We start from the raw sequence: 22,153 nt of genomic DNA, 5'->3' as shown, positions 1-22,153 counted from the left end.
CTCTTTCCAGGAAAGCAAGTGTGAATCCTGATCAATTGTTAATTCTTTCCAGGATGTATACATAGGTACAGTGCTACCCTTCATCTCACTGGAATGGTAACACAGACACAACCTGGTAGAGATGTATCCATTTGGAGAACTGCGTTTCAGAACATACAGAAACCTTTCTTCCACTTGTAGATATTGCTGTTATTACTGGTTGGAGCATTTATTTCAAGACAACTGTTTTTTTTAATTGAGGAAAGCCTATTAATTCGTCTTAGTATTTTATGACTTCTGCTTAGAGGCTCAAAATGGCAGTGTCTATTGATGCAATATTTCTCACATCTTGGCAGCAGCCATGTATGGATTTATTGTTTGAAACATATTTACTTTTTTCCCCCTGCAAAGACCATGCCAGTTAAAAAAAACATGTTGAGGACACATGCCAGCACATCTGGTCTAAATTTCACAGCACTGCTATGTTCGTCACATGACCACAACCAGAGTCCTCACAAATCCTGACAGTTTCAACTATTTAAATGGCTACCTACATACGGCTGCCAAAAAAAGTATTGTCTCTATTTCATTTGGAAAGAGAAACTAAATTATAATCCCCGTATAATCATATCTGCTTAAGATGCTTAATATTTGTTTGCTTAAATGGTGCATTCTTTAATTGTAAACAATTTGTTATGTACAGGTATCCAATTGTTCTTCCCTTTCTCTTGGGGGTTGGCATGCAGATATATGCACGGTCTAGCTAACATTAAAACAAGCATTTTCCAAACATGTAATCCAAGTGGAATCAAATCAGGTGCTTGATGCTTCTTTTCTTATCTAAACACAAAGATGTGAAAGATTTTCTGATCGCATATTCAGAAAAACCACATCTAATGAGAATGATGTGGTTTGTCTTTGATGGATCCTCCAGGCCACAGACGAGGCAGACTTTTCCAGCAGATGAATGAAAAGCAGTTGTAGCTTTGCTAACAGCGAATGAACTGTGTATTTTCATCTGTAATTGACTATGTTGTAAAATATGCAACACTTTCCTTAGGTACAATAAACTGATGTGGTTTTTGTCGATCTCAGAATGGTCTCACTAGGTCATAATTTCCAATCATTTATTATGCAGCTAGTAATCATCACAATTTCTAAAAGGCTGGAGAAATGTGTGGTACAAAAGGGCTTTTATGTCTGTTGGGAAATAAATGACTTTGATGCCTTTTATTTTAGTTGTGGATGGGGGCGCATCATCTTTGGCCCTAGTTTAGACATTTGAAATTCCAGTACCACCACCTCTTGGCCGCTACAAGCAGGTAAAGTCCGTGAAGATGATCTGCAGAGTGATGCACATTGGGTAGATATAGATTAGATGAAGGTTTAGGATGCCCTATAATATAGAAAGATTCATGGTAGAGGAGGAAATGTAATTCAACTAAGTGAATTTTCCTTTTTTAATTAGGTAGCAATTCCTGAGACAAAATTACCTCTTCAGGTTCCAGATGGTCTTCCTGTGGGAGAGGATCCATTGGTTCACTCTGATCACTGTGAGATCTTTATAAATGTCACTTCTTCATCCATGTCGTCTAAGAGCTCTTTACGCAGAGTGGCAATAGTGACTAAGAACTGGTGTAGAGAATTGCTTCTTGAAAGTCTATCACTGAATTCCTGTCATCAATAGTATCCTCAACATCAGTGCAGACATCCACTCCCCTCACAAAACAAAGCTGGCTTCATTGGTGCCCTCAACACTGGATGTAGTCATTAGGTTTGAAGCAGAAGACATCAAGATCGTTGTAACGGAGGCCATTAAACATAAAAGGTTAACTTGCTGGCAGGAGAGGTTAAAGTGAACAAGTGCCCACAGCCACTGGTAAAGAAGCTGCCAAAGAGACCTCAAAAGACTTGGCGAATGGATACGTCATGATCTGCACGTTAGACAGCTTAGAGTGTACTTGTACTCTCTCTTCAGTGATGATGTGCACTCTGGGGCAGACTGAGATTTGTGTACATTACTCTTTATACCACTAGAGGATCCGAGGGGAAAACACAAAGAGCATATGCACATTCAGCTGTTTCCTCACCTGAATTCAGAAAACAACCACCGGACTGCAAAAAGAAAAACTAGCAGCTTATGTGATTTCAGGTCCAGAGGATCTCTAGCATATCGCATAATCTTCCATATCACGATTAGATTGAAATAAGTAAAAACACAACATGTGGCTCATCCAATAGTATGTTTAAGGTTTAAGCACTAACAAACATGCCAAGGGCAGTGGAAGCAGAGACCCTGCAGTCGGTTTGAGTTTCAGAATACATATACAGCTAAGATGAAAGCCACTGCTCATATAAACAATATGTTCTTTTAGGTTATTAAAGTTGAAGTTTGAACAGCAGCTCAAAAGAGGATGTCAATCAATATGTGACCACCTAATATAGCCTTTGGGTAAAACACAAGGTCCTGCCACTCCCTGTCTGTGAGAAACAACTGTTTAAATGATGTGCATGGGCTATCACTGTACGTGTTTTTGTATTGTTTTTAAACTGTGATTTTATTGATGGCCAACTGAGGAGAATATAGAAAGCTTGTGATTGCAGATATGTTTCTTTGTTAACATCTTCAAGGAGAGGGTCTGAGGAGAAGGATGAAAAATGGTTACGAAAGGAGACAAACAATGACATAATGAAAAGAAGAATGCAAAATGTGAGTGCTGGATCAGCATTCATGCTTTTTACCATCAGTACCCACACGTTGACTATGGTGATCCATTATATGACTTTAAACATGATCTTGCATTTAAGAAGCACAGATCTTGTTAGTGAACCAGTTAACGTAGTTGGCTCGCTAATCTTAGATGCTACACAGCAGTCTGGTTTAGACAAATATCTCTTAAAAGACCAATTCTTTAACACATTTTTAAATCATCTTGACAGGTTTTAGCTTATGTTGCCCTTACACATAACTAACATTTGCAGTAAACATTGCTAGAAGGCAATTTCTCAGGTGAGTGAGTGGGGATGGGCAAAGGTGAGAAACTGTTCTGTATAGTGCACCCCCTTATATAACCTGTCTTCAGTGGTTCTGGGGTGTAGGAAGTTGGCTCTGTATGCACTATTTCAAAGTAAGGAATAGTATGCACAGAGTCCAAGGGTTCCCCTTAGAGGTAAGATAGTGGCAAAAAGAGATAATACTAATGCTCTATTTTGTGGTAGTGTGGTCGAGCAGTAGGCTTATCAAAGGAGTAGTGTTAAGCATTTGTTGTACATACACACAGGCAATAAATGAGGAACACACACTCAGAAACAATTCCAGGCCAATAGGTTTTTGTTATAGAAAAATATATTTTCTTAGTTTATTTTAAGAACCACAGGTTCACATTCTACATGTAATATCTCATTTGAAAGGTATTGCAGGTAAGTACTCGAGGAACTTTGAACAATCACAATAGCATATATACTTTTTACATAAAACACATTTAGCTGTTTTAAAAGTGGACACAGTGCAATTTTCACAGTTCCTGCGGGCGGTAAAGTAATGTTAGTTCTTGCAGGTAAGTAAACCACCTACGGGGTTCAAATTGGGGTCCAAGGTAGCCCACCGTTGGGGGTTCAGAGCAACCCCAAAGTCACCACACCAGCAGCTCAGGGCCGGTCAGGTGCAGAGTTCAAAGTGGTGCCCAAAACACATAGGCTTCAATGGAGAAGGGGGTGCCCCGGTTCCAGTCTGCCAGCAGGTAAGTACCCGCGTCTTCGGAGGGCAGACCAGGGGGGTTTTGTAGGGCACCGGGGGGGGGGACACAAGCTCACACAAAAAGTACACCCTCAGCAGCACTGGGGCAGCCCGGTGCAGTGTGCAAACACGCGTCGGTTTTTCAATAGGTTTCAATGAGAGACCAAGGGGTCTCTTCAGCGATGCAGGCAGGCAAGGGGGGGGCTCCTCGGGGTAGCCACCACCTGGGCAAGGGAGAGGGCCTCCTGGGGGTCACTCCTGCACTGGAGTTCCGATCCTTCAGGTGCTGGGGGTGCAGGGTCTTTTCCAGCCGTCGGGATTTTAGAGTCAGGCAGTCGCGGTCAGGGGGAGCCTCGGGATTCCCTCTGCAGGCGTCGCTGTGGGGGCTCAGGGGGGACAACTTTGGTTACTCACAGTCTCGGAGTCACCGGAGGGTCCTCCCTGAGGTGTTGGTTCTCCACCATTCGAGTCGGGGTCGACGGGTGCAGTGTTGCAAGTCTCACGCTTCTTGCGGGGATTGCAGGGGTGTAAGGAAATGCCTCCTTGGCATGGTTGCCCCCTGACTTTTTGCCTTTGCTGATGCTATGTTTACAATTGAAAGTGTGCTGAGGCCTGCTAACCAGGCCCCAGCACCAGTGTTCTTTCCCTAACCTGTACTTTTGTATCCACAATTGGCAGACACTGGCATCCAGATAAGTCCCTTGTAACTGGTACTTCTAGTACCAAGGGCCCTGATGCCAAGGAAGGTCTCTAAGGGCTGCAGCATGTCTTATGCCACCCTGGAGACCTCTCACTCAGCACAGACACACTGCTTGCCAGCTTGTGTGTGCTAGTGAGGACAAAACGAGTAAGTCGACATGGCACTCCCCTCAGGGTGCCATGCCAGCCTCTCACTGCCTATGCAGTATAGGTAAGACACCCCTCTAGCAGGCCTTACAGCCCTAAGGCAGGGTGCACTATACCATAGGTGAGGGTACCAGTGCATGAGCATGGTACCCCTACAGTGTCTAAACAAAACCTTAGACATTGTAAGTGCAGGGTAGCCATAAGAGTATATGGTCTGGGAGTTTGTCAAGCACGAACTCCACAGCACCATAATGGCTACACTGAAAACTGGGAAGTTTGGTATCAAACTTCTCAGCACAATGAATGCACACTGATGCCAGTGTACATTTTATTGTAAAATACACCCCAGAGGGCACCTTAGAGGTGCCCCCTGAAACTTAACCGACTATCTGTGTAGGCTGACTAGTTTTAGCAGCCTGCCACAAACCGAGACATGTTGCTGGCCCCATGGGGAGAGTGCCTTTGTCACTCTGAGGCCAGTAACAAAGCCTGCACTGGGTGGAGATGCTAACACCTCCCCCAGGCAGGAATTGTCACACCTGGCGGTGAGCCTCAAAGGCTCACCTCCTTTGTGCCAACCCAGCAGGACACTCCAGCTAGTGGAGTTGCCCGCCCCCTCCGGCCAGGCCCCACTTTTGGCGGCAAGGCCGGAGAAAATAATGAGAAAAACAAGGAGGAGTCACTGGCCAGTCAGGACAGCCCCTAAGGTGTCCTGAGCTGAGGTGACTCTGACTTTTAGAAATCCTCCATCTTGCAGATGGAGGATTCCCCCAATAGGGTTAGGATTGTGACCCCCTCCCCTTGGGAGGAGGCACAAAGAGGGTGTACCCACCCTCAGGGCTAGTAGCCATTGGCTACTAACCCCCCAGACCTAAACACGCCCTTAAATTTAGTATTTAAGGGCTACCCTGAACCCTAGAAAATTAGATTCCTGCAACTACAAGAAGAAGGACTGCCTAGCTGAAAACCCCTGCAGAGGAAGACCAGAAGACGACTACTGCCTTGGCTCCAGAAACTCACCGGCCTGTCTCCTGCCTTCCAAAGATCCTGCTCCAGCGACGCCTTCCAAAGGGACCAGCGACCTCGACATCCTCTGAGGACTGCCCCTGCTTCGAAAAGACAAGAAACTCCCGAGGACAGCGGACCTGCTCCAAGAAAGGCTGCAACTTTGTTTCCAGCAACTTTGAAAGAACCCTGCAAGCTCCCCGCAAGAAGCGTGAGACTTGCAACACTGCACCCGGCGACCCCGACTCGGCTGGTGGAGATCTGACACCTCAGGAGGGACCCCAGGACTACTCTGATACTGTGAGTACCAAAACCTGTCCCCCCTGAGCCCCCACAGCGCCGCCTGCAGAGGGAATCCCGAGGCTTCCCCTGACCGCGACTCTTTGAACCTAAAGTCCCGACGCCTGGGAGAGACCCTGCACCCGCAGCCCCCAGGACCCGAAGGACCGGACTTTCACTGGAGGAGTGACCCCCAGGAGTCCCTCTCCCTCGCCCAAGTGGAGGTTTCCCCGAGGAATCCCCCCCTTGCCTGCCTGCAGCGCTGAAGAGATCCCGAGATCTCTCATAGACTAACATTGCGAACCCGACGCTTGTTTCTACACTGCACCCGGCCGCCCCCGCGCTGCTGAGGGTGAAAGTTCTGTGTGGGCTTGTGTCCCCCCCGGTGCCCTACAAAACCCCCCTGGTCTGCCCTCCGAAGACGCGGGTACTTACCTGCAAGCAGACCGGAACCGGGGCACCCCCTTCTCCCCATTCTAGCCTATGTGTTTTGGGCACCACTTTGAACTCTGCACCTGACCGGCCCTGAGCTGCTGGTGTGGTGACTTTGGGGTTGCTCTGAACCCCCAACGGTGGGCTACCTTGGACCAAGAACTGAACCCTGTAAGTGTCTTACTTACCTGGTAAAACTAACAAAAACTTACCTCCCCCAGGAACTGTGAAAATTGCACTAAGTGTCCACTTTTAAAACAGCTATTTGTCAATAACTTGTAAAGTATACATGCAATTTTTATGATTTGAAGTTCCTAAAGTACTTACCTGCAATATCTTTCGAATGAGATATTACATGTAGAATTTGAACCTGTGGTTCTTAAAATAAACTAAGAAAAGATATTTTTCTATATAAAAACCTATTGGCTGGATTTGTCTCTGAGTGTGTGTACCTCATTTATTGTCTATGTGTAGGTACAACAAATGCTTAACACTACTCCTTGGATAAGCCTACTGCTCGACCACACTACCACAAAATAGAGCATTAGTATTATCTATTTTTACCACTATTTTACCTCTAAGGGGAACCCTTGGACTCTGTGCATGCTATTCCTTACTTTGAAATAGCACATACAGAGCCAACTTCCTACATTGGTGGATCAGCGGTGGGGTACAAGACTTTGCATTTGCTGGACTACTCAGCCAATACCTGATCACACGACAAATTCCAAAATTGTCATTAGAAATTGATTTTTGCAATTTGAAAAGTTTTCTAAATTCTTAAAAGACCTGCTAGGGCCTTGTGTTAGATCCTGTTTAGCATTTCTTTTAGAGTTTAAAAGTTTGTAAAAGTTTGAATTAGATTCTAGAACCAGTTGTAGATTCTTAAAAAGTATTCCAACTTTTAGAAGCAAAATGTCTAGCACAGATGTGACTGTGGTGGAACTCGACACCACACCTTACCTCCATCTTAAGATGAGGGAGCTAAGGTCACTCTGTAAAATAAAGAAAATAACAATGGGCCCCAAACCTACCAAAATACAGCTCCAGGAGCTTTTGGCAGAGTTTGAAAAGGCCAACCCCTCTGAGGGTGGCAACTCAGAGGAAGAGGATAGTGACTTGGAGGAAAATTCCCCCCTACCAGTCCTATCTAGGGAGGACAGGGTCCCTCAAACCCTGACTCCTAAAATAATAGTCAGAGATGCTGGTTCCCTCACAGGAGAGACCAACACCTCTGAAATCACTGAGGATAACCCCAGTGAAGAGGACATCCAGTTAGCCAGGATGGCCAAAAGATTGGCTTTGGAAAGACAGATCCTAGCCATAGAGAGGGAAAGACAAGAGATGGGCCTAGGACCCATCAATGGTGGCAGCAACATAAATAGGGTCAGAGATTCTCCTGACATGTTGAAAATCCCTAAAGGGATTGTAACTAAATATGAAGATGGTGATGACATCACCAAATGGTTCACAGCTTTTGAGAGGGCTTGTGTAACCAGAAAAGTGAACAGATCTCACTGGGGTGCTCTCCTTTGGGAAATGTTCACAGGAAAGTGTAGGGATAGACTCCTCACACTCTCTGGACAAGATGCAGAATCTTATGACCTCATGAAGGGTACCCTGATTGAGGGCTTTGGATTCTCCACTGAGGAGTATAGGATTAGATTCAGGGGGGCTCAAAAATCCTCGAGCCAGACCTGGGTTGACTTTGTAGACTACTCAGTGAAAACACTAGATGGTTGGATTCAAGGCAGTGGGGTAAGTAATTATGATGGGCTGTACAATTTATTTGTGAAAGAACACCTGTTAAGTAATTGTTTCAATGATAAACTGCATCAGCATCTGGTAGACCTAGGACCAATTTCTCCCCAAGAATTGGGAAAGAAGGCGGACCATTGGGTCAAGACAAGGGTGTCCAAGACTTCAACAGGGGGTGACCAAAAGAAAGGGGTCACAAAGACTCCCCAGGGGAAGGGTGATGAGACAACCAAAACTAAAAATAGTAAAGAGTCTTCTACAGGCCCCCAAAAACCTGCACAGGAGGGTGGGCCCAGAGCCTCTTCACAAAACAATGGGTACAAGGGTAAAAACTTTGATCCCAAAAAGGCCTGGTGTCATAGCTGTAAACAGCATGGACACCAAACTGGAGACAAGGCCTGTCCCAAGAAAGGTTCCACTCCAAACTCCCATCCAGGTAACACTGGTATGGCTAGTCTCCAAGTGGGATCAACAGTGTGCCCAGAGCAAATCAGGGTCCACACTGAAGCTACTCTAGTTTCTGAGGGTGGGGTGGATTTAGCCACACTAGCTGTCTGGCCGCCTAACATGCAAAAATACAGACAGCAACTCTTAATTAATGGGACTAGAATAGAGGGCCTGAGGGATACAGGTGCCAGTGTCACCATGGTGACAGAGAAACTGGTTTCCCCTGGCCAATACCTGGCTGGAAAAACTTACACAGTCACCAACGCTGACAATCAGAGAAAAGTACATCCCATGGCAATGGTTACTTTAGAATGGGGAGGGGTCAATGGCCTGAAACAGGTGGTGGTCTCCTCAAATATCCCAGTGGACTGTCTGCTTGGAAATGACCTGGAGTCCTCAGCATGGGCTGAGGTAGAACTAAAAACCCATGCAGCAATGCTGGGTATCCCTGAACTGGTGTGTGTGAAAACAAGAGCACAATGCAAGGCACAGGGTGAACAAGTAGAGCTGGAGTCTGGAAGAATGGCCCAGCCTACCAAGAGAACAGGAAAGTCAGCTGGGAAACCAACTGCAACACAGCAAAAGAAAGGGAACCTCTCTTCTCAGGAAGAAGTTCTGCCCTCTGAGGGAACTGAGCCTTTGGAGCTTGAACCTTATCAGGTTGAGCTCTTAGGCCCAGGGGGACCCTCAAGGGAGGAGCTGTGTAAGGGACAAGAAACCTGTCCCTCTCTTGAAGGCCTTAGGCAGCAAGCTGCTGAAGAGTCCAAAGGCAAGAAAAATGGAACGCATAGGGTCTATTGGGAAGGTGGACTCCTGTACACTGAGGCCAGAGACCCCAAACCTGGTGCCACTAGGAGAGTGGTAGTGCCTCAGCTGTTCAGGAAGTTCATCCTAACATTGGCCCATGACATTCCCCTTGCTGGACATTTGGGACAAACCAAGACGTGGGAGAGGTTAGTCAACCACTTCTACTGGCCCAATATGTCCAACATGGTTAAGGAGTTTTGCCTCTCCTGCCCCACCTGTCAAGCCAGTGGTAAGACAGGTGGGCATCCAAAGGCCCCCCTCATTCCACTTCCAGTGGTGGGGGTGCCCTTTGAAAGAGTGGGTGTGGACATAGTTGGTCCACTAGAACCTCCCACAGCCTCAGGAAATATGTATATCCTGGTAGTAGTGGATCATGCTACCAGGTATCCTGAAGCTATTCCCCTTAGGTCGACTACTGCCCCTGCAGTAGCCAAGGCCCTCATTGGTATCTTTACCAGAGTGGGTTTCCCTAAGGAGGTGGTGTCTGACAGAGGTACCAACTTCATGTCAGCATACCTAAAACACATGTGGAATGAGTGTGGAGTGACTTACAAATTCACTACACCATACCATCCACAAACTAATGGCTTGGTTGAGAGATTCAACAAGACATTAAAAGGCATGATCATGGGGCTCCCAGAAAAACTCAAAAGGAGATGGGATGTCCTCTTGCCATGTCTGCTTTTCGCTTACAGAGAGGTGCCACAGAAGGGAGTAGGATTCTCACCCTTTGAACTTCTGTTTGGTCATCCTGTAAGGGGACCACTTGCCCTTGTTAAAGAAGGCTGGGAGAGACCTCTCCATGAGCCTAAACAGGACATAGTGGACTATGTACTTGGCCTTCGCTCTAGAATGGCAGAGTACATGGAAAAGGCAACCAAAAACCTTGAGGCCAGCCAACAGCTCCAGAAGTTTTGGTATGACCAAAAGGCTGCACTGGTTGAGTTCCAACCAGGGCAGAAAGTCTGGGTTCTGGAGCCTGTGGCTCCCAGGGCACTCCAGGACAAATGGAGTGGCCCTTACCCAGTGCTAGAAAGGAAGAGTCAGGTCACCTACCTGGTGGACCTGGGCACAAGCAGGAGCCCCAAGAGGGTGATCCATGTGAACCGCCTTAAGCTCTTCCATGACAGGGCTGATGTGAATCTGTTGATGGTAACAGATGAGGATCAGGAGGCAGAGAGTGAACCTCTCCCTGATCTTCTGTCATCAGACCCAAAAGATGGCACAGTAGATGGAGTGATCTACTCAGACACCCTCTCTGGCCAACAGCAAGCTGATTGTAGGAGAGTCCTACAACAGTTTCCTGAACTCTTCTCCTTAACCCCTGGTCAGACACACCTGTGTACCCATGATGTGGACACAGGAGACAGCATGCCTGTCAAAAACAAAATCTTTAGACAGTCTGACCATGTTAAGGAAAGCATCAAGGTGGAAGTCCACAAGATGCTGGAATTGGGAGTAATTGAGCGCTCTGACAGCCCCTGGGCTAGCCCAGTGGTCTTAGTCCCCAAACCTCACACCAAAGATGGAAAGAAAGAGATGAGGTTTTGTGTGGACTACAGAGGGCTCAATTCTGTCACCAAGACAGATGCCCATCCAATTCCAAGAGCTGATGAGCTCATTGATAAATTAGGTGCTGCCAAATTTCTAAGTACCTTTGACTTGACAGCAGGGTACTGGCAAATAAAAATGGCACCTGGAGCAAAAGAAAAGACAGCATTCTCCACACCTGATGGGCATTATCAGTTTACTGTTATGCCCTTTGGTTTAAAGAATGCCCCTGCCACCTTCCAAAGGTTGGTGAATCAAGTCCTTGCTGGTTTGGAGTCCTTTAGCACAGCTTATCTAGATGATATTGCTGTCTTTAGCTCCACCTGGCAGGATCACCTGATCCACCTGAAGAAGGTTTTGAAGGCTCTGCAATCAGCAGGCCTCTCTATCAAGGCATCCAAATGCCAGATAGGGCAGGGAACTGTGGTTTACTTGGGCCATCTTGTAGGTGGAGGCCAAGTTCAGCCACTCCAACCCAAGATCCAGACTATTCTGGACTGGGTAGCTCCAAAAACCCAGACTCAAGTCAGGGCATTCCTTGGCTTGACTGGGTATTACAGGAGGTTTGTGAAGGGATATGGATCCATTGTGACAGCCCTCACTGAACTCACCTCCAAGAAAATGCCCAAGAAAGTGAACTGGACTGTGGAATGCCAACAGGCCTTTGACACCCTGAAACAGGCAATGTGCTCAGCACCAGTTCTAAAAGCTCCAGATTATTCTAAGCAGTTCATTGTGCAGACTGATGCCTCTGAACATGGGATAGGGGCAGTTTTGTCCCAAACAAATGATGATGGCCTTGACCAGCCTGTTGCTTTCATTAGCAGGAGGTTACTCCCCAGGGAGCAGCGTTGGAGTGCCATTGAGAGGGAGGCCTTTGCTGTGGTTTGGTCCCTGAAGAAGCTGAGACCATACCTCTTTGGGACTCACTTCCTAGTTCAAACTGACCACAGACCTCTCAAATGGCTGATGCAAATGAAAGGTGAAAATCCTAAACTGTTGAGGTGGTCCATCTCCCTACAGGGAATGGACTTTATAGTGGAACACAGACCTGGGACTGCCCATGCCAATGCAGATGGCCTTTCCAGGTTCTTCCACTTAGAAAATGAAGACTCTCTTGGGAAAGGTTAGTCTCATCCTCTTTCGTTTGGGGGGGGGGGTTGTGTAAGGAAATGCCTCCTTGGCATGGTTGCCCCCTGACTTTTTGCCTTTGCTGATGCTATGTTTACAATTGAAAGTGTGCTGAGGCCTGCTAACCAGGCCCCAGCACCAGTGTTCTTTCCCTAACCTGTACTTTTGTATCCACAATTGGCAGACACTGGCATCCAGATAAGTCCCTTGTAACTGGTACTTCTAGTACCAAGGGCCCTGATGCCAAGGAAGGTCTCTAAGGGCTGCAGCATGTCTTATGCCACCCTGGAGACCTCTCACTCAGCACAGACACACTGCTTGCCAGCTTGTGTGTGCTAGTGAGGACAAAACGAGTAAGTCGACATGGCACTCCCCTCAGGGTGCCATGCCAGCCTCTCACTGCCTATGCAGTATAGGTAAGACACCCCTCTAGCAGGCCTTACAGCCCTAAGGCAGGGTGCACTATACCATAGGTGAGGGTACCAGTGCATGAGCATGGTACCCCTACAGTGTCTAAACAAAACCTTAGACATTGTAAGTGCAGGGTAGCCATAAGAGTATATGGTCTGGGAGTTTGTCAAGCACGAACTCCACAGCACCATAATGGCTACACTGAAAACTGGGAAGTTTGGTATCAAACTTCTCAGCACAATGAATGCACACTGATGCCAGTGTACATTTTATTGTAAAATACACCCCAGAGGGCACCTTAGAGGTGCCCCCTGAAACTTAACCGACTATCTGTGTAGGCTGACTAGTTTTAGCAGCCTGCCACAAACCGAGACATGTTGCTGGCCCCATGGGGAGAGTGCCTTTGTCACTCTGAGGCCAGTAACAAAGCCTGCACTGGGTGGAGATGCTAACACCTCCCCCAGGCAGGAATTGTCACACCTGGCGGTGAGCCTCAAAGGCTCACCTCCTTTGTGCCAACCCAGCAGGACACTCCAGCTAGTGGAGTTGCCCGCCCCCTCCGGCCAGGCCCCACTTTTGGCGGCAAGGCCGGAGAAAATAATGAGAAAAACAAGGAGGAGTCACTGGCCAGTCAGGACAGCCCCTAAGGTGTCCTGAGCTGAGGTGACTCTGACTTTTAGAGATCCTCCATCTTGCAGATGGAGGATTCCCCCAATAGGGTTAGGATTGTGACCCCCTCCCCTTGGGAGGAGGCACAAAGAGGGTGTACCCACCCTCAGGGCTAGTAGCCATTGGCTACTAACCCCCCAGACCTAAACACGCCCTTAAATTTAGTATTTAAGGGCTACCCTGAACCCTAGAAAATTAGATTCCTGCAACTACAAGAAGAAGGACTGCCTAGCTGAAAACCCCTGCAGAGGAAGACCAGAAGACGACTACTGCCTTGGCTCCAGAAACTCACCGGCCTGTCTCCTGCCTTCCAAAGATCCTGCTCCAGCGACGCCTTCCAAAGGGACCAGCGACCTCGACATCCTCTGAGGACTGCCCCTGCTTCGAAAAGACAAGAAACTCCCGAGGACAGCGGACCTGCTCCAAGAAAGGCTGCAACTTTGTTTCCAGCAACTTTGAAAGAACCCTGCAAGCTCCCCGCAAGAAGCGTGAGACTTGCAACACTGCACCCGGCGACCCCGACTCGGCTGGTGGAGATCCGACACCTCAGGAGGGACCCCAGGACTACTCTGATACTGTGAGTACCAAAACCTGTCCCCCCTGAGCCCCCACAGCGCCGCCTGCAGAGGGAATCCCGAGGCTTCCCCTGACCGCGACTCTTTGAACCTAAAGTCCCGACGCCTGGGAGAGACCCTGCACCCGCAGCCCCCAGGACCCGAAGGACCGGACTTTCACTGGAGGAGTGACCCCCAGGAGTCCCTCTCCCTCGCCCAAGTGGAGGTTTCCCCGAGGAATCCCCCCCTTGCCTGCCTGCAGCGCTGAAGAGATCCCGAGATCTCTCATAGACTAACATTGCGAACCCGACGCTTGTTTCTACACTGCACCCGGCCGCCCCCGCGCTGCTGAGGGTGAAAGTTCTGTGTGGGCTTGTGTCCCCCCCGGTGCCCTACAAAACCCCCCTGGTCTGCCCTCCGAAGACGCGGGTACTTACCTGCAAGCAGACCGGAACCGGGGCACCCCCTTCTCCCCATTCTAGCCTATGTGTTTTGGGCACCACTTTGAACTCTGCACCTGACCGGCCCTGAGCTGCTGGTGTGGTGACTTTGGGGTTGCTCTGAACCCCCAACGGTGGGCTACCTTGGACCAAGAACTGAACCCTGTAAGTGTCTTACTTACCTGGTAAAACTAACAAAAACTTACCTCCCCCAGGAACTGTGAAAATTGCACTAAGTGTCCACTTTTAAAACAGCTATTTGTCAATAACTTGTAAAGTATACATGCAATTTTTATGATTTGAAGTTCCTAAAGTACTTACCTGCAATATCTTTCGAATGAGATATTACATGTAGAATTTGAACCTGTGGTTCTTAAAATAAACTAAGAAAAGATATTTTTCTATATAAAAACCTATTGGCTGGATTTGTCTCTGAGTGTGTGTACCTCATTTATTGTCTATGTGTAGGTACAACAAATGCTTAACACTACTCCTTGGATAAGCCTACTGCTCGACCACACTACCACAAAATAGAGCATTAGTATTATCTATTTTTACCACTATTTTACCTCTAAGGGGAACCCTTGGACTCTGTGCATGCTATTCCTTACTTTGAAATAGCACATACAGAGCCAACTTCCTACAAGGGGTCTTTAAATCTGCTCCTCTGGAAACAAAGTTGCAGTCTTTGTTGAACAGGGCCGCTGTTCTCGGGAGTTTCTTGGTCTCTTGGAAGCAGGGCAGTCCTCTGAGGATTCAGAGGACGCTGGTCCCAGGGAAAGCGTCGCTGGAGCCGGTTTCTTCTGAAGGAGGGAGACAGGCCAGTAGGGCTGGGGCCAAAGCAGTTGGTGTCTTCTTCTTCCCTGCAGGGTTTTTCAGCTCAGCAGTCCTCTTCTTCTGTAAGTTGCAGGAATATAAATTCTTAGGTTCAGGGAAGCCCTTAAATACTCAATTTAAGGGCGTGTTTAGGTCCGGGGGGTTAGTAGCCAATGGCTACTAGCCCTGAGGGTGGGTACACCCTCTTTGTGCCTCCTCCCAAGGGGAGGGGGTCACATTCCTATCCCTATTGGGGGAATCCTCCATCTGCAAGATGGAGGATTTCTAAAAGTTAGAGTCACTTTAGCTCAGGACACCTTAGGGGCTGTCCTGACTGGCCAGTGACTCCTCCTTGTTTTTCTCATTAATTCCTCCGGCCTTGCCGCCAAAAGTGGGGCCGTGGCCGGAGGGGGCGGGCAACTCCACTAGCTGGAGCATCTCCACCCAGTGCAGGCTTTGTTACTGCCCACAGAGTGACAAAGGCACTCTCCCCATGTGGCCAGCAACATGTCTCGAGTGTGGCAGGCTGCTAAAACCAGTCAGCCTACACGGGTAGTTGGTTAAGGTTTCAGGGGGCACCTCTAAGGTGCCCTCTGGGGTGTATTTCACAATAAAATGTACACTGGCATCAGTGTGCATTTATTGTGCTGAGAAGTTTGATACCAAACTTCCCAGTTTTCAGTGTAGCCATTATGGTGCTGTGGAGTTCGTGTTTGACAGACTCCCAGACCATATACTCTTATGGCTACCCTGCACTTACAATGTCTAAGGTTTTGCTTAGACACTGTAGGGGCACAGTGCTCATGCACTGGTGCCCTCACCTATGGTATAGTGCACCCTGCCTTAGGGCTGTAAGGCCTGCTAGAGGGGTGACTTATCTATACTGCATAGGCAGTGTGAGGTTGGCATGGCACCCTGAGGGGAGTGCCATGTCGACTTACTCGTTTTGTCCTCACCAGCACACACAAGCTGGCAAGCAGTGTGTCTGTGCTGAGTGAGGGGTCCCCAGGGAGGCATAAACTATGCTGCAGCCCTTAGAGACCTTCCCTGGCATCAGGGCCCTTGGTACCAGGGGTACCAGTTACAAGGGACTTACCTGGATGCCAGGATGTGCCAATTGTGTAAAACAAAAGTACAGGTTAGGGAAAGAACACTGGTGCTGGGGCCTGGTTAGCAGGCCTCAGCACACTTTCAAATCAAAACATAGCATCAGCAAAGGCAAAAAGTCAGGGGGTAACCATGCCAAGGAGGCATTTCCTTACATGGGGTCTCTAGGATAGAGCAGGAGAACAATTGCAGAGATTATGGTGAAAGGCAGGCATGAGATTACATGTCTGTGGCCTAATGAAGTTGAAACAAAGCTCTGTGAAGGACAGTACTGTAATTTTCTTTCTTTGGCCATGCACTTATTTTTTTTATTTTTATTTAATGATATTAGAATTTCAAGTTATAATCTCAGAGCATTGTGAACTGAAGTCACAATCTTTTTTTCACCTAGTCTATTGTCTATTAAACATTCATTCACTCAAGCTATCTTCCCTACCTCACCACAGACAAACATGCAGACTCCTTCCTTCCTTCCTTCCTTCCTTCCTTCTCACATCTCCAACCTTATCTCTTTTCATGGGTCCTAATTCAATCTGTTTCCGTCATCAGGGATGCATTGGGCAAACAGTGGTTTGGTCACCTTTTCATCATTATTGTGTCCTTTTTCCAGGGTGCCTCTAGCAATTTGTCCTGGAGTCCTATTTCCTCAACACTGCTGCTTTCACTCTTGCCAACTCAAAACCCGCAAACCCTACAAACTCACACACTGACCATCTCTTTTCATACGTAAATAGCTTGTGGCATTCACCCCTCCAAGAATACATTCAGGTACTTTCCTGGAATACATGGTATTATTATATTCATGATCATTTGTATTTGGGGCACCCTGTGGTGTTACCCATTTCTCCATGATTGTTAAAGATTCCTGAAATTTAGCATATTAGTGTCAATGTCTATTATTTGCAGCATGTTCATTAAGCGAGAGCTAGCAACTGATTGTGTTAAGACTTATGAAGCGGCTAACAGTTACAGTAGCAAATATCTAATTGCTTGCTTGATTGCCACCTAGCCCTATACTTACAAGATTGCTCACACTTTTGGACCTAAGAGACCGGCTCATCCTTCCCTACTATTGACTAGTTGTGTCAATTCTCTCTCTCCTTCCACATTTTGAGCTAGGCCTTCTCTCCATGCTGCCCAGCTCTGAGCTCCAACCTTCTTCAGCTCCTCGATGCATAGTTCTCACAGATCACGCTAAGCCTCCACAGCAAGTTCCAGAAGCTGAGGGCCCTGTGATGCCTGGGAGTTCCTGTCTGTAGTCTGTTGTAGATAAAACGAGCACCAGAAATACCACCAAATAAAGTAATTGATAATTTATTTTTCAAAACCAATGGTAGGCCTTGTTTTGCCACTAAACAAAACTTCAGTTTATTGCAGGGGGTATCCAATGCATTTTGTACAATAATGTAGAAAATGTGTCACACTTAAATGTCCTTTATACCGCTTTCTTGCTATATATTTTAGGTGCTAATAGATATGTTGCATCTCTACAAACTAATTGTTACAAACACATCAAGTATACATGTAGTTGATATATCCATTATGGAAAACACTGGATTAGTGGTATAAAGCAGTTTCCCTTCTCCCGGTATTTAATGTTTTGTGGTTAATTCACCTATGTATACTGAGGTGTTCAGTTATCTCATCCTCATATCTGAACCTTCTCACATCCCCTAGTTCGATTTAAGTCCTTATTACAAGACTTACCCATCTTGATCCCTGCAACACTGTACCCTATTTCCTTAAGTGCAGTCAGCCCCAGTTCCCAAACTTCTTATAAGCTGAAGACACTTTCTCTGTTGACCCTCACCATCGTATGCTGTAAATGTTGAAAGCAGATTACTGTAGGGAGCTACAGAAAGAACAAATAACTATATAATAATTACTCACCAGCATTCCTTCTGTGGCATCCTGTCCAACCACGCTGCAGATATCGCCAAAATTGGCTGCACACACCTGGCAATAAAGGTTTACGCACATTATTTTCAAATCAGACATTTAGCAAACACAGTTAACTACTTGAAAGATCCAGCTATTTATAAGAAAAAACGTCTGTTTAGCACAGGTTCTGTGGAGACACCTACATAGACAATTATTTTAGGCATGAGGCAAGTTAAACTGTCAAGATGTCCCTTAGAAAATACACTTTATGTTTTAATGAGTGTGCAAAGCATGTGATCTACAGCTAAACAGGTTGCAAACAATTAGATGTTAAGGCCAAATGAGTGTCACATATCACACACAGCTTGTAAATGAGAACAATTTAAGCAGAACAATGATGTACCATGTGACCATAAATGTGTTTTATGATTATGTTACACAGCTCTAGACATCACACAGCTGCAATGCATACAGACTTTAGGTGATGTTGAGCCACGCACAATGCAGTGCTGTTAACAGGTTGTAGGGCTCTCTGGTCTTAATGGGGAGGGATCAAGTTTTGTGAATAATCAAACCTCCACAAAGGTGTGTTTAGATAATAAATGAACTCAACTAAGATCATGATTCTCCTAAGGTAGAACGTGCAAAGGGGCGATCACTGGGTCATGTGATGAGACGTGTAATTTAGCATGGTACGCGGCCCTGTGGGGAGTGGCTCTTCAACACCAGAGTGAATGTTTTTGGTGGGTCAAGTTTTCAGACTTGGGATTGCCCCTCTGAGTAGTGCCATAGGGCCTTGCACAATCCCTAATATCAAAATCAGTACTGGTGTGTTATAACTGTGCAGAGGGCAGCCAAGTGAGAGCAGGTGTTGACTGAAATGTATTATGCTGGTTATGCTAGTCAGAATGAAACTCCTTTCTTGGTTGACCAGTCAGCTGTAAGCTGTGGGACATAATTAAGTTTAAGTGGCTGGTAGCAGCAATAAATCTCAGGATGCACCCTATATTCTTGAAGCAATGGTGAAACTATGTCATTATTGGAGTATAAACGAGAAACCGTTTTACACACAAAGCTTCTGATGCCACAGATAACTTAATATAAATATATCAAACGCTCACTCCTGGTAATATTATTTATTACACATAAATAAGGTTTTGTTAGGAGAGGGGAAAAAGCAATACAATATTTTTAATTGAAAAATGTCTGTGAAAAATACAGAAAAAAATTAATCAGATCTCAAAATCTCGAATGACGCCTTTCAAGCAGTCAGTTAAGATAGAGATGTGTTCCTAGAACTCCGCAAAGCTTTCAACACCTCAGCAAGGCACCGAGTCTCAAAAATTCCGCACCGCATGTTATGTCATGTCAACACAATTGTCAACTTCGGTCAGGCAATCGTCCTTCCTCAGCTCGTTAAGTAGAAGGAAGCTCTATGTATAGACTCAATTTACTTGCACAAAACCTTGGCCTACCACGCTGCAGCATTAATCACAAAACTAACTCAATGTGTCATAGTTGTGTTTCAGTGAGTCCAGTAAAAAAGTATCATAACCTAAAGTGTTGAACATAGAACAGAGACCGTAAAAGTACTGCTGCAGTGAACCTCTCAAAAAGGAGCACCTGCATCTCTAGGTTATGTTGTAGGGGTTTCATCTGGGGTCTTGTCTTGATGTGTACAAAGAGGAAGGTGAGGGCATATTCCAGGAACATCCCCAGTCTAAGACCAAAAGCACATATGCCTTCAAAAGAATCTTCACAGACAAAGGAACAAGTAAACACTGCAAGGCTGTAACACCCATTGGGTGTCAAGGGCATCCGTTCATGAGGCAAGTCAGATTTATATTTTCACTTTAAAGCTGACCCCTCTAGAATGACATTTGCTTTCGTGCCTGGGAAAGTGGGAAGCATAAGGTGTTAACCAATACTACAAAAATACAATTGCAACACACCACCTAAAGCATCTTGTATGGTGAAGAAGGTTTATGAAAAACTTCACTTTGTACAGCCAAGCTTTAAAAAGTTACTGACCTGTAGTTTAACAAATTCAAACAATGTGGCACCTCATTTATCTGGTTTAGATAACGGACTCTCTTGCGTATTTATACTTTGATTTGTATTCATGATTTTGGATTGTGCTTATATTACTAAAAACGGAACTTCTATGAAATTAAGAATACAAATTAATAAATATGCAAGGCATGATTCAATTTGTCAAACACAATGCCAACCAACAAGTCATGCTTTCTTCACCCTACTAGTCATAGAAATTAACATGGTGTGGGAGTAACTGAATTGTTCCTTAACAAGGACCTTTTATGTCACTTTGGTCTGCACTATACCCCCTCTCATTGCAAGTTGAACAGTTCCATAATGCCACCAGAGAATGAATAAAGCTCTATTCACAAACATGCAGCTGCAAACCAGTCCTGCTGGGTCTGGCTATGAAAATGAAAAGCATGTTCATTACAAAAACAAAACTTACACGGAGGGAAAAAATAAACCTAATCCAGCCAACCATGACGTCATTGATGGGCTTATATTACACTTACTTTCCAATGTGTTTCTCCCCACACTCACCCCATTTATTTGAAACACATTGTTATTTACATGGGCCTTTATTTTCTGTGTTGTTTTTAATGTGGCATTGTCATTCTATGGCCTCTTTCGTTTAGTCTTGCAAGAACAATACAGAACACTAGGTTTCTCTGCCTTTTCACTCTGGGAGAGATGCCGAATCGGGAGCTAAGAGATCCATACATCTGGGTTTTCATACTTTTGCTTATTTTGCTTATATTTACTTTTTTCCTGACCAACTGGATTCGTTTGTTCATTTTCTCTCTCCACTACATTATTTGGGTGTTGGGCGTAAACAGCAGACTTGGTATTGGCGTGATATCAAATTTATAAGGCTAAAGAACAGGATCAACTTGACATGTGGCACGCACCTCACACAAACGTATCCACTTCTAAAAGGAGTCTTACTGTAGCTTTTTGTTTGTAATAGGATTACTAATACGGCAGGGCAAAATACGGGGCCAAATCACCAAAACACTTAAGTTTATGGATTCCTATAAATTTGCATTGTTTACTACATGCAAAACAAAGAGCATGTAAAACATCAATTCCCAGTAGAAAAGTGGTGCCAAACATGCTGTCTCCTTACTGTTATAATGGAGTTTTACTCAACTGAAGTGAATCCTAAAAAGACATTTTTTAAAATCAAATGGTTCCTTCTTAATTCAGCATATCCATTAAGATGCATTTTATAAGGAATTCAGGGAGAGAAGAGACGCGTAGGCATTGAGGCTGAAAGGGTTGATATGTAACCTATACTACCAATATAAAATTAACCAAGATTTAGAGGCTATTCAACATCCTAAAGGTTAGATCTATAGATGTTGCTGCAGTTTCTCACAAAGCTAAGTGTGGCAGGATCACAGCACAAGACAAATACACACCTGTTACATAGGGGATAATAGAGAAAGGAGGCTTGAGTAAGCAGTACAAATATAAAAACATCTAGCTGTTGATCTATCTGACTTGCGGTGTGAGTTTAAGCAATACACTGGATTAATCACACTAAACTACTGACATTATTTAACAATTAATTGTAGTCCAGGTTGCTTGCTGAGTTCCCCCTCTAAGAGTAAGGATTTTTTGTGTGCCTACGTGGCACTGAACTGCTGCAAAAGGCTGTCCCTTACTAATTAAGTGCTTACTGAGATCGTTAACCATCTGTATGCATTTCACCACAATTTGGGTTTTGTTAACTCCACTGGCTCTACTGTTTGTGAAGCAGATTTGTGTCCCTTCCTACGGTGGTGGTTGGCAGTGTGCAGAAGCAACTGGCAACCAAGGCTTCACAATCCCATGACCTCTCCCGGGCCCTTATTACATACAGGGAGCATTTGATCTGTTTGCACCATAACTTGCATTTAAATAGGAGTTTAGTGCCCAAACAGGGAAAGTGTGCCCTATTACAGGGAATGTGTAGCCCTCAGAGTACTTGTGCTACCCAAGGGGAAGAGCACTCAAGTGAAATACCGAGCGGCTTCTTCAAAGCTGCTCCGTGTATCACTGTGCAGACGGTCATCTCCCTGCACTAGGTGTAGGAATTAAAGAACCCTTTGCAGGCAGGTGCAGTAAGTGACTGCATCCACCTACAAGAGAATGTCTAAGGGCAGGTGGGGCTACAGGGGGGTTCATTTCCTCCCGTCTAGTGGGCTGCGATAAGGGGGTGCACTGACAGTTCACCTTTTTTTGGGCACTTACAGTGCACCTCCTGACCGCCTCTTTGCCTT

The 22,153-nt window shown here is 45.8% G+C and overlaps 1 protein-coding gene across 3 annotated transcripts in view; it reads right to left on the bottom strand.

Annotated features, from left to right (window-relative positions):
- The window catches only part of PPP4R1 (protein phosphatase 4 regulatory subunit 1), a 689,987-nt gene that overhangs the window by 418,031 nt on the left and 249,803 nt on the right, over positions 1-22,153 (bottom strand). For all 3 annotated transcript variants that reach the window (XM_069216574.1, XM_069216564.1, XM_069216553.1), the window contains exon 8: positions 17,859-17,924. In XM_069216574.1, the coding sequence (XP_069072675.1) occupies positions 17,859-17,924 (66 nt within the window). The remainder of the gene's footprint in view (positions 1-17,858; positions 17,925-22,153) is intronic.

The sequence above is a fragment of the Pleurodeles waltl genome, chromosome 2_1 (assembly GCF_031143425.1).
Source record: "Pleurodeles waltl isolate 20211129_DDA chromosome 2_1, aPleWal1.hap1.20221129, whole genome shotgun sequence".
Lineage (NCBI taxonomy): Eukaryota > Metazoa > Chordata > Amphibia > Caudata > Salamandridae > Pleurodeles > Pleurodeles waltl.
The sequence above is the reverse complement of the archived record's forward strand: the minus strand, read 5'-3'. Positions and strand labels throughout refer to the sequence as shown.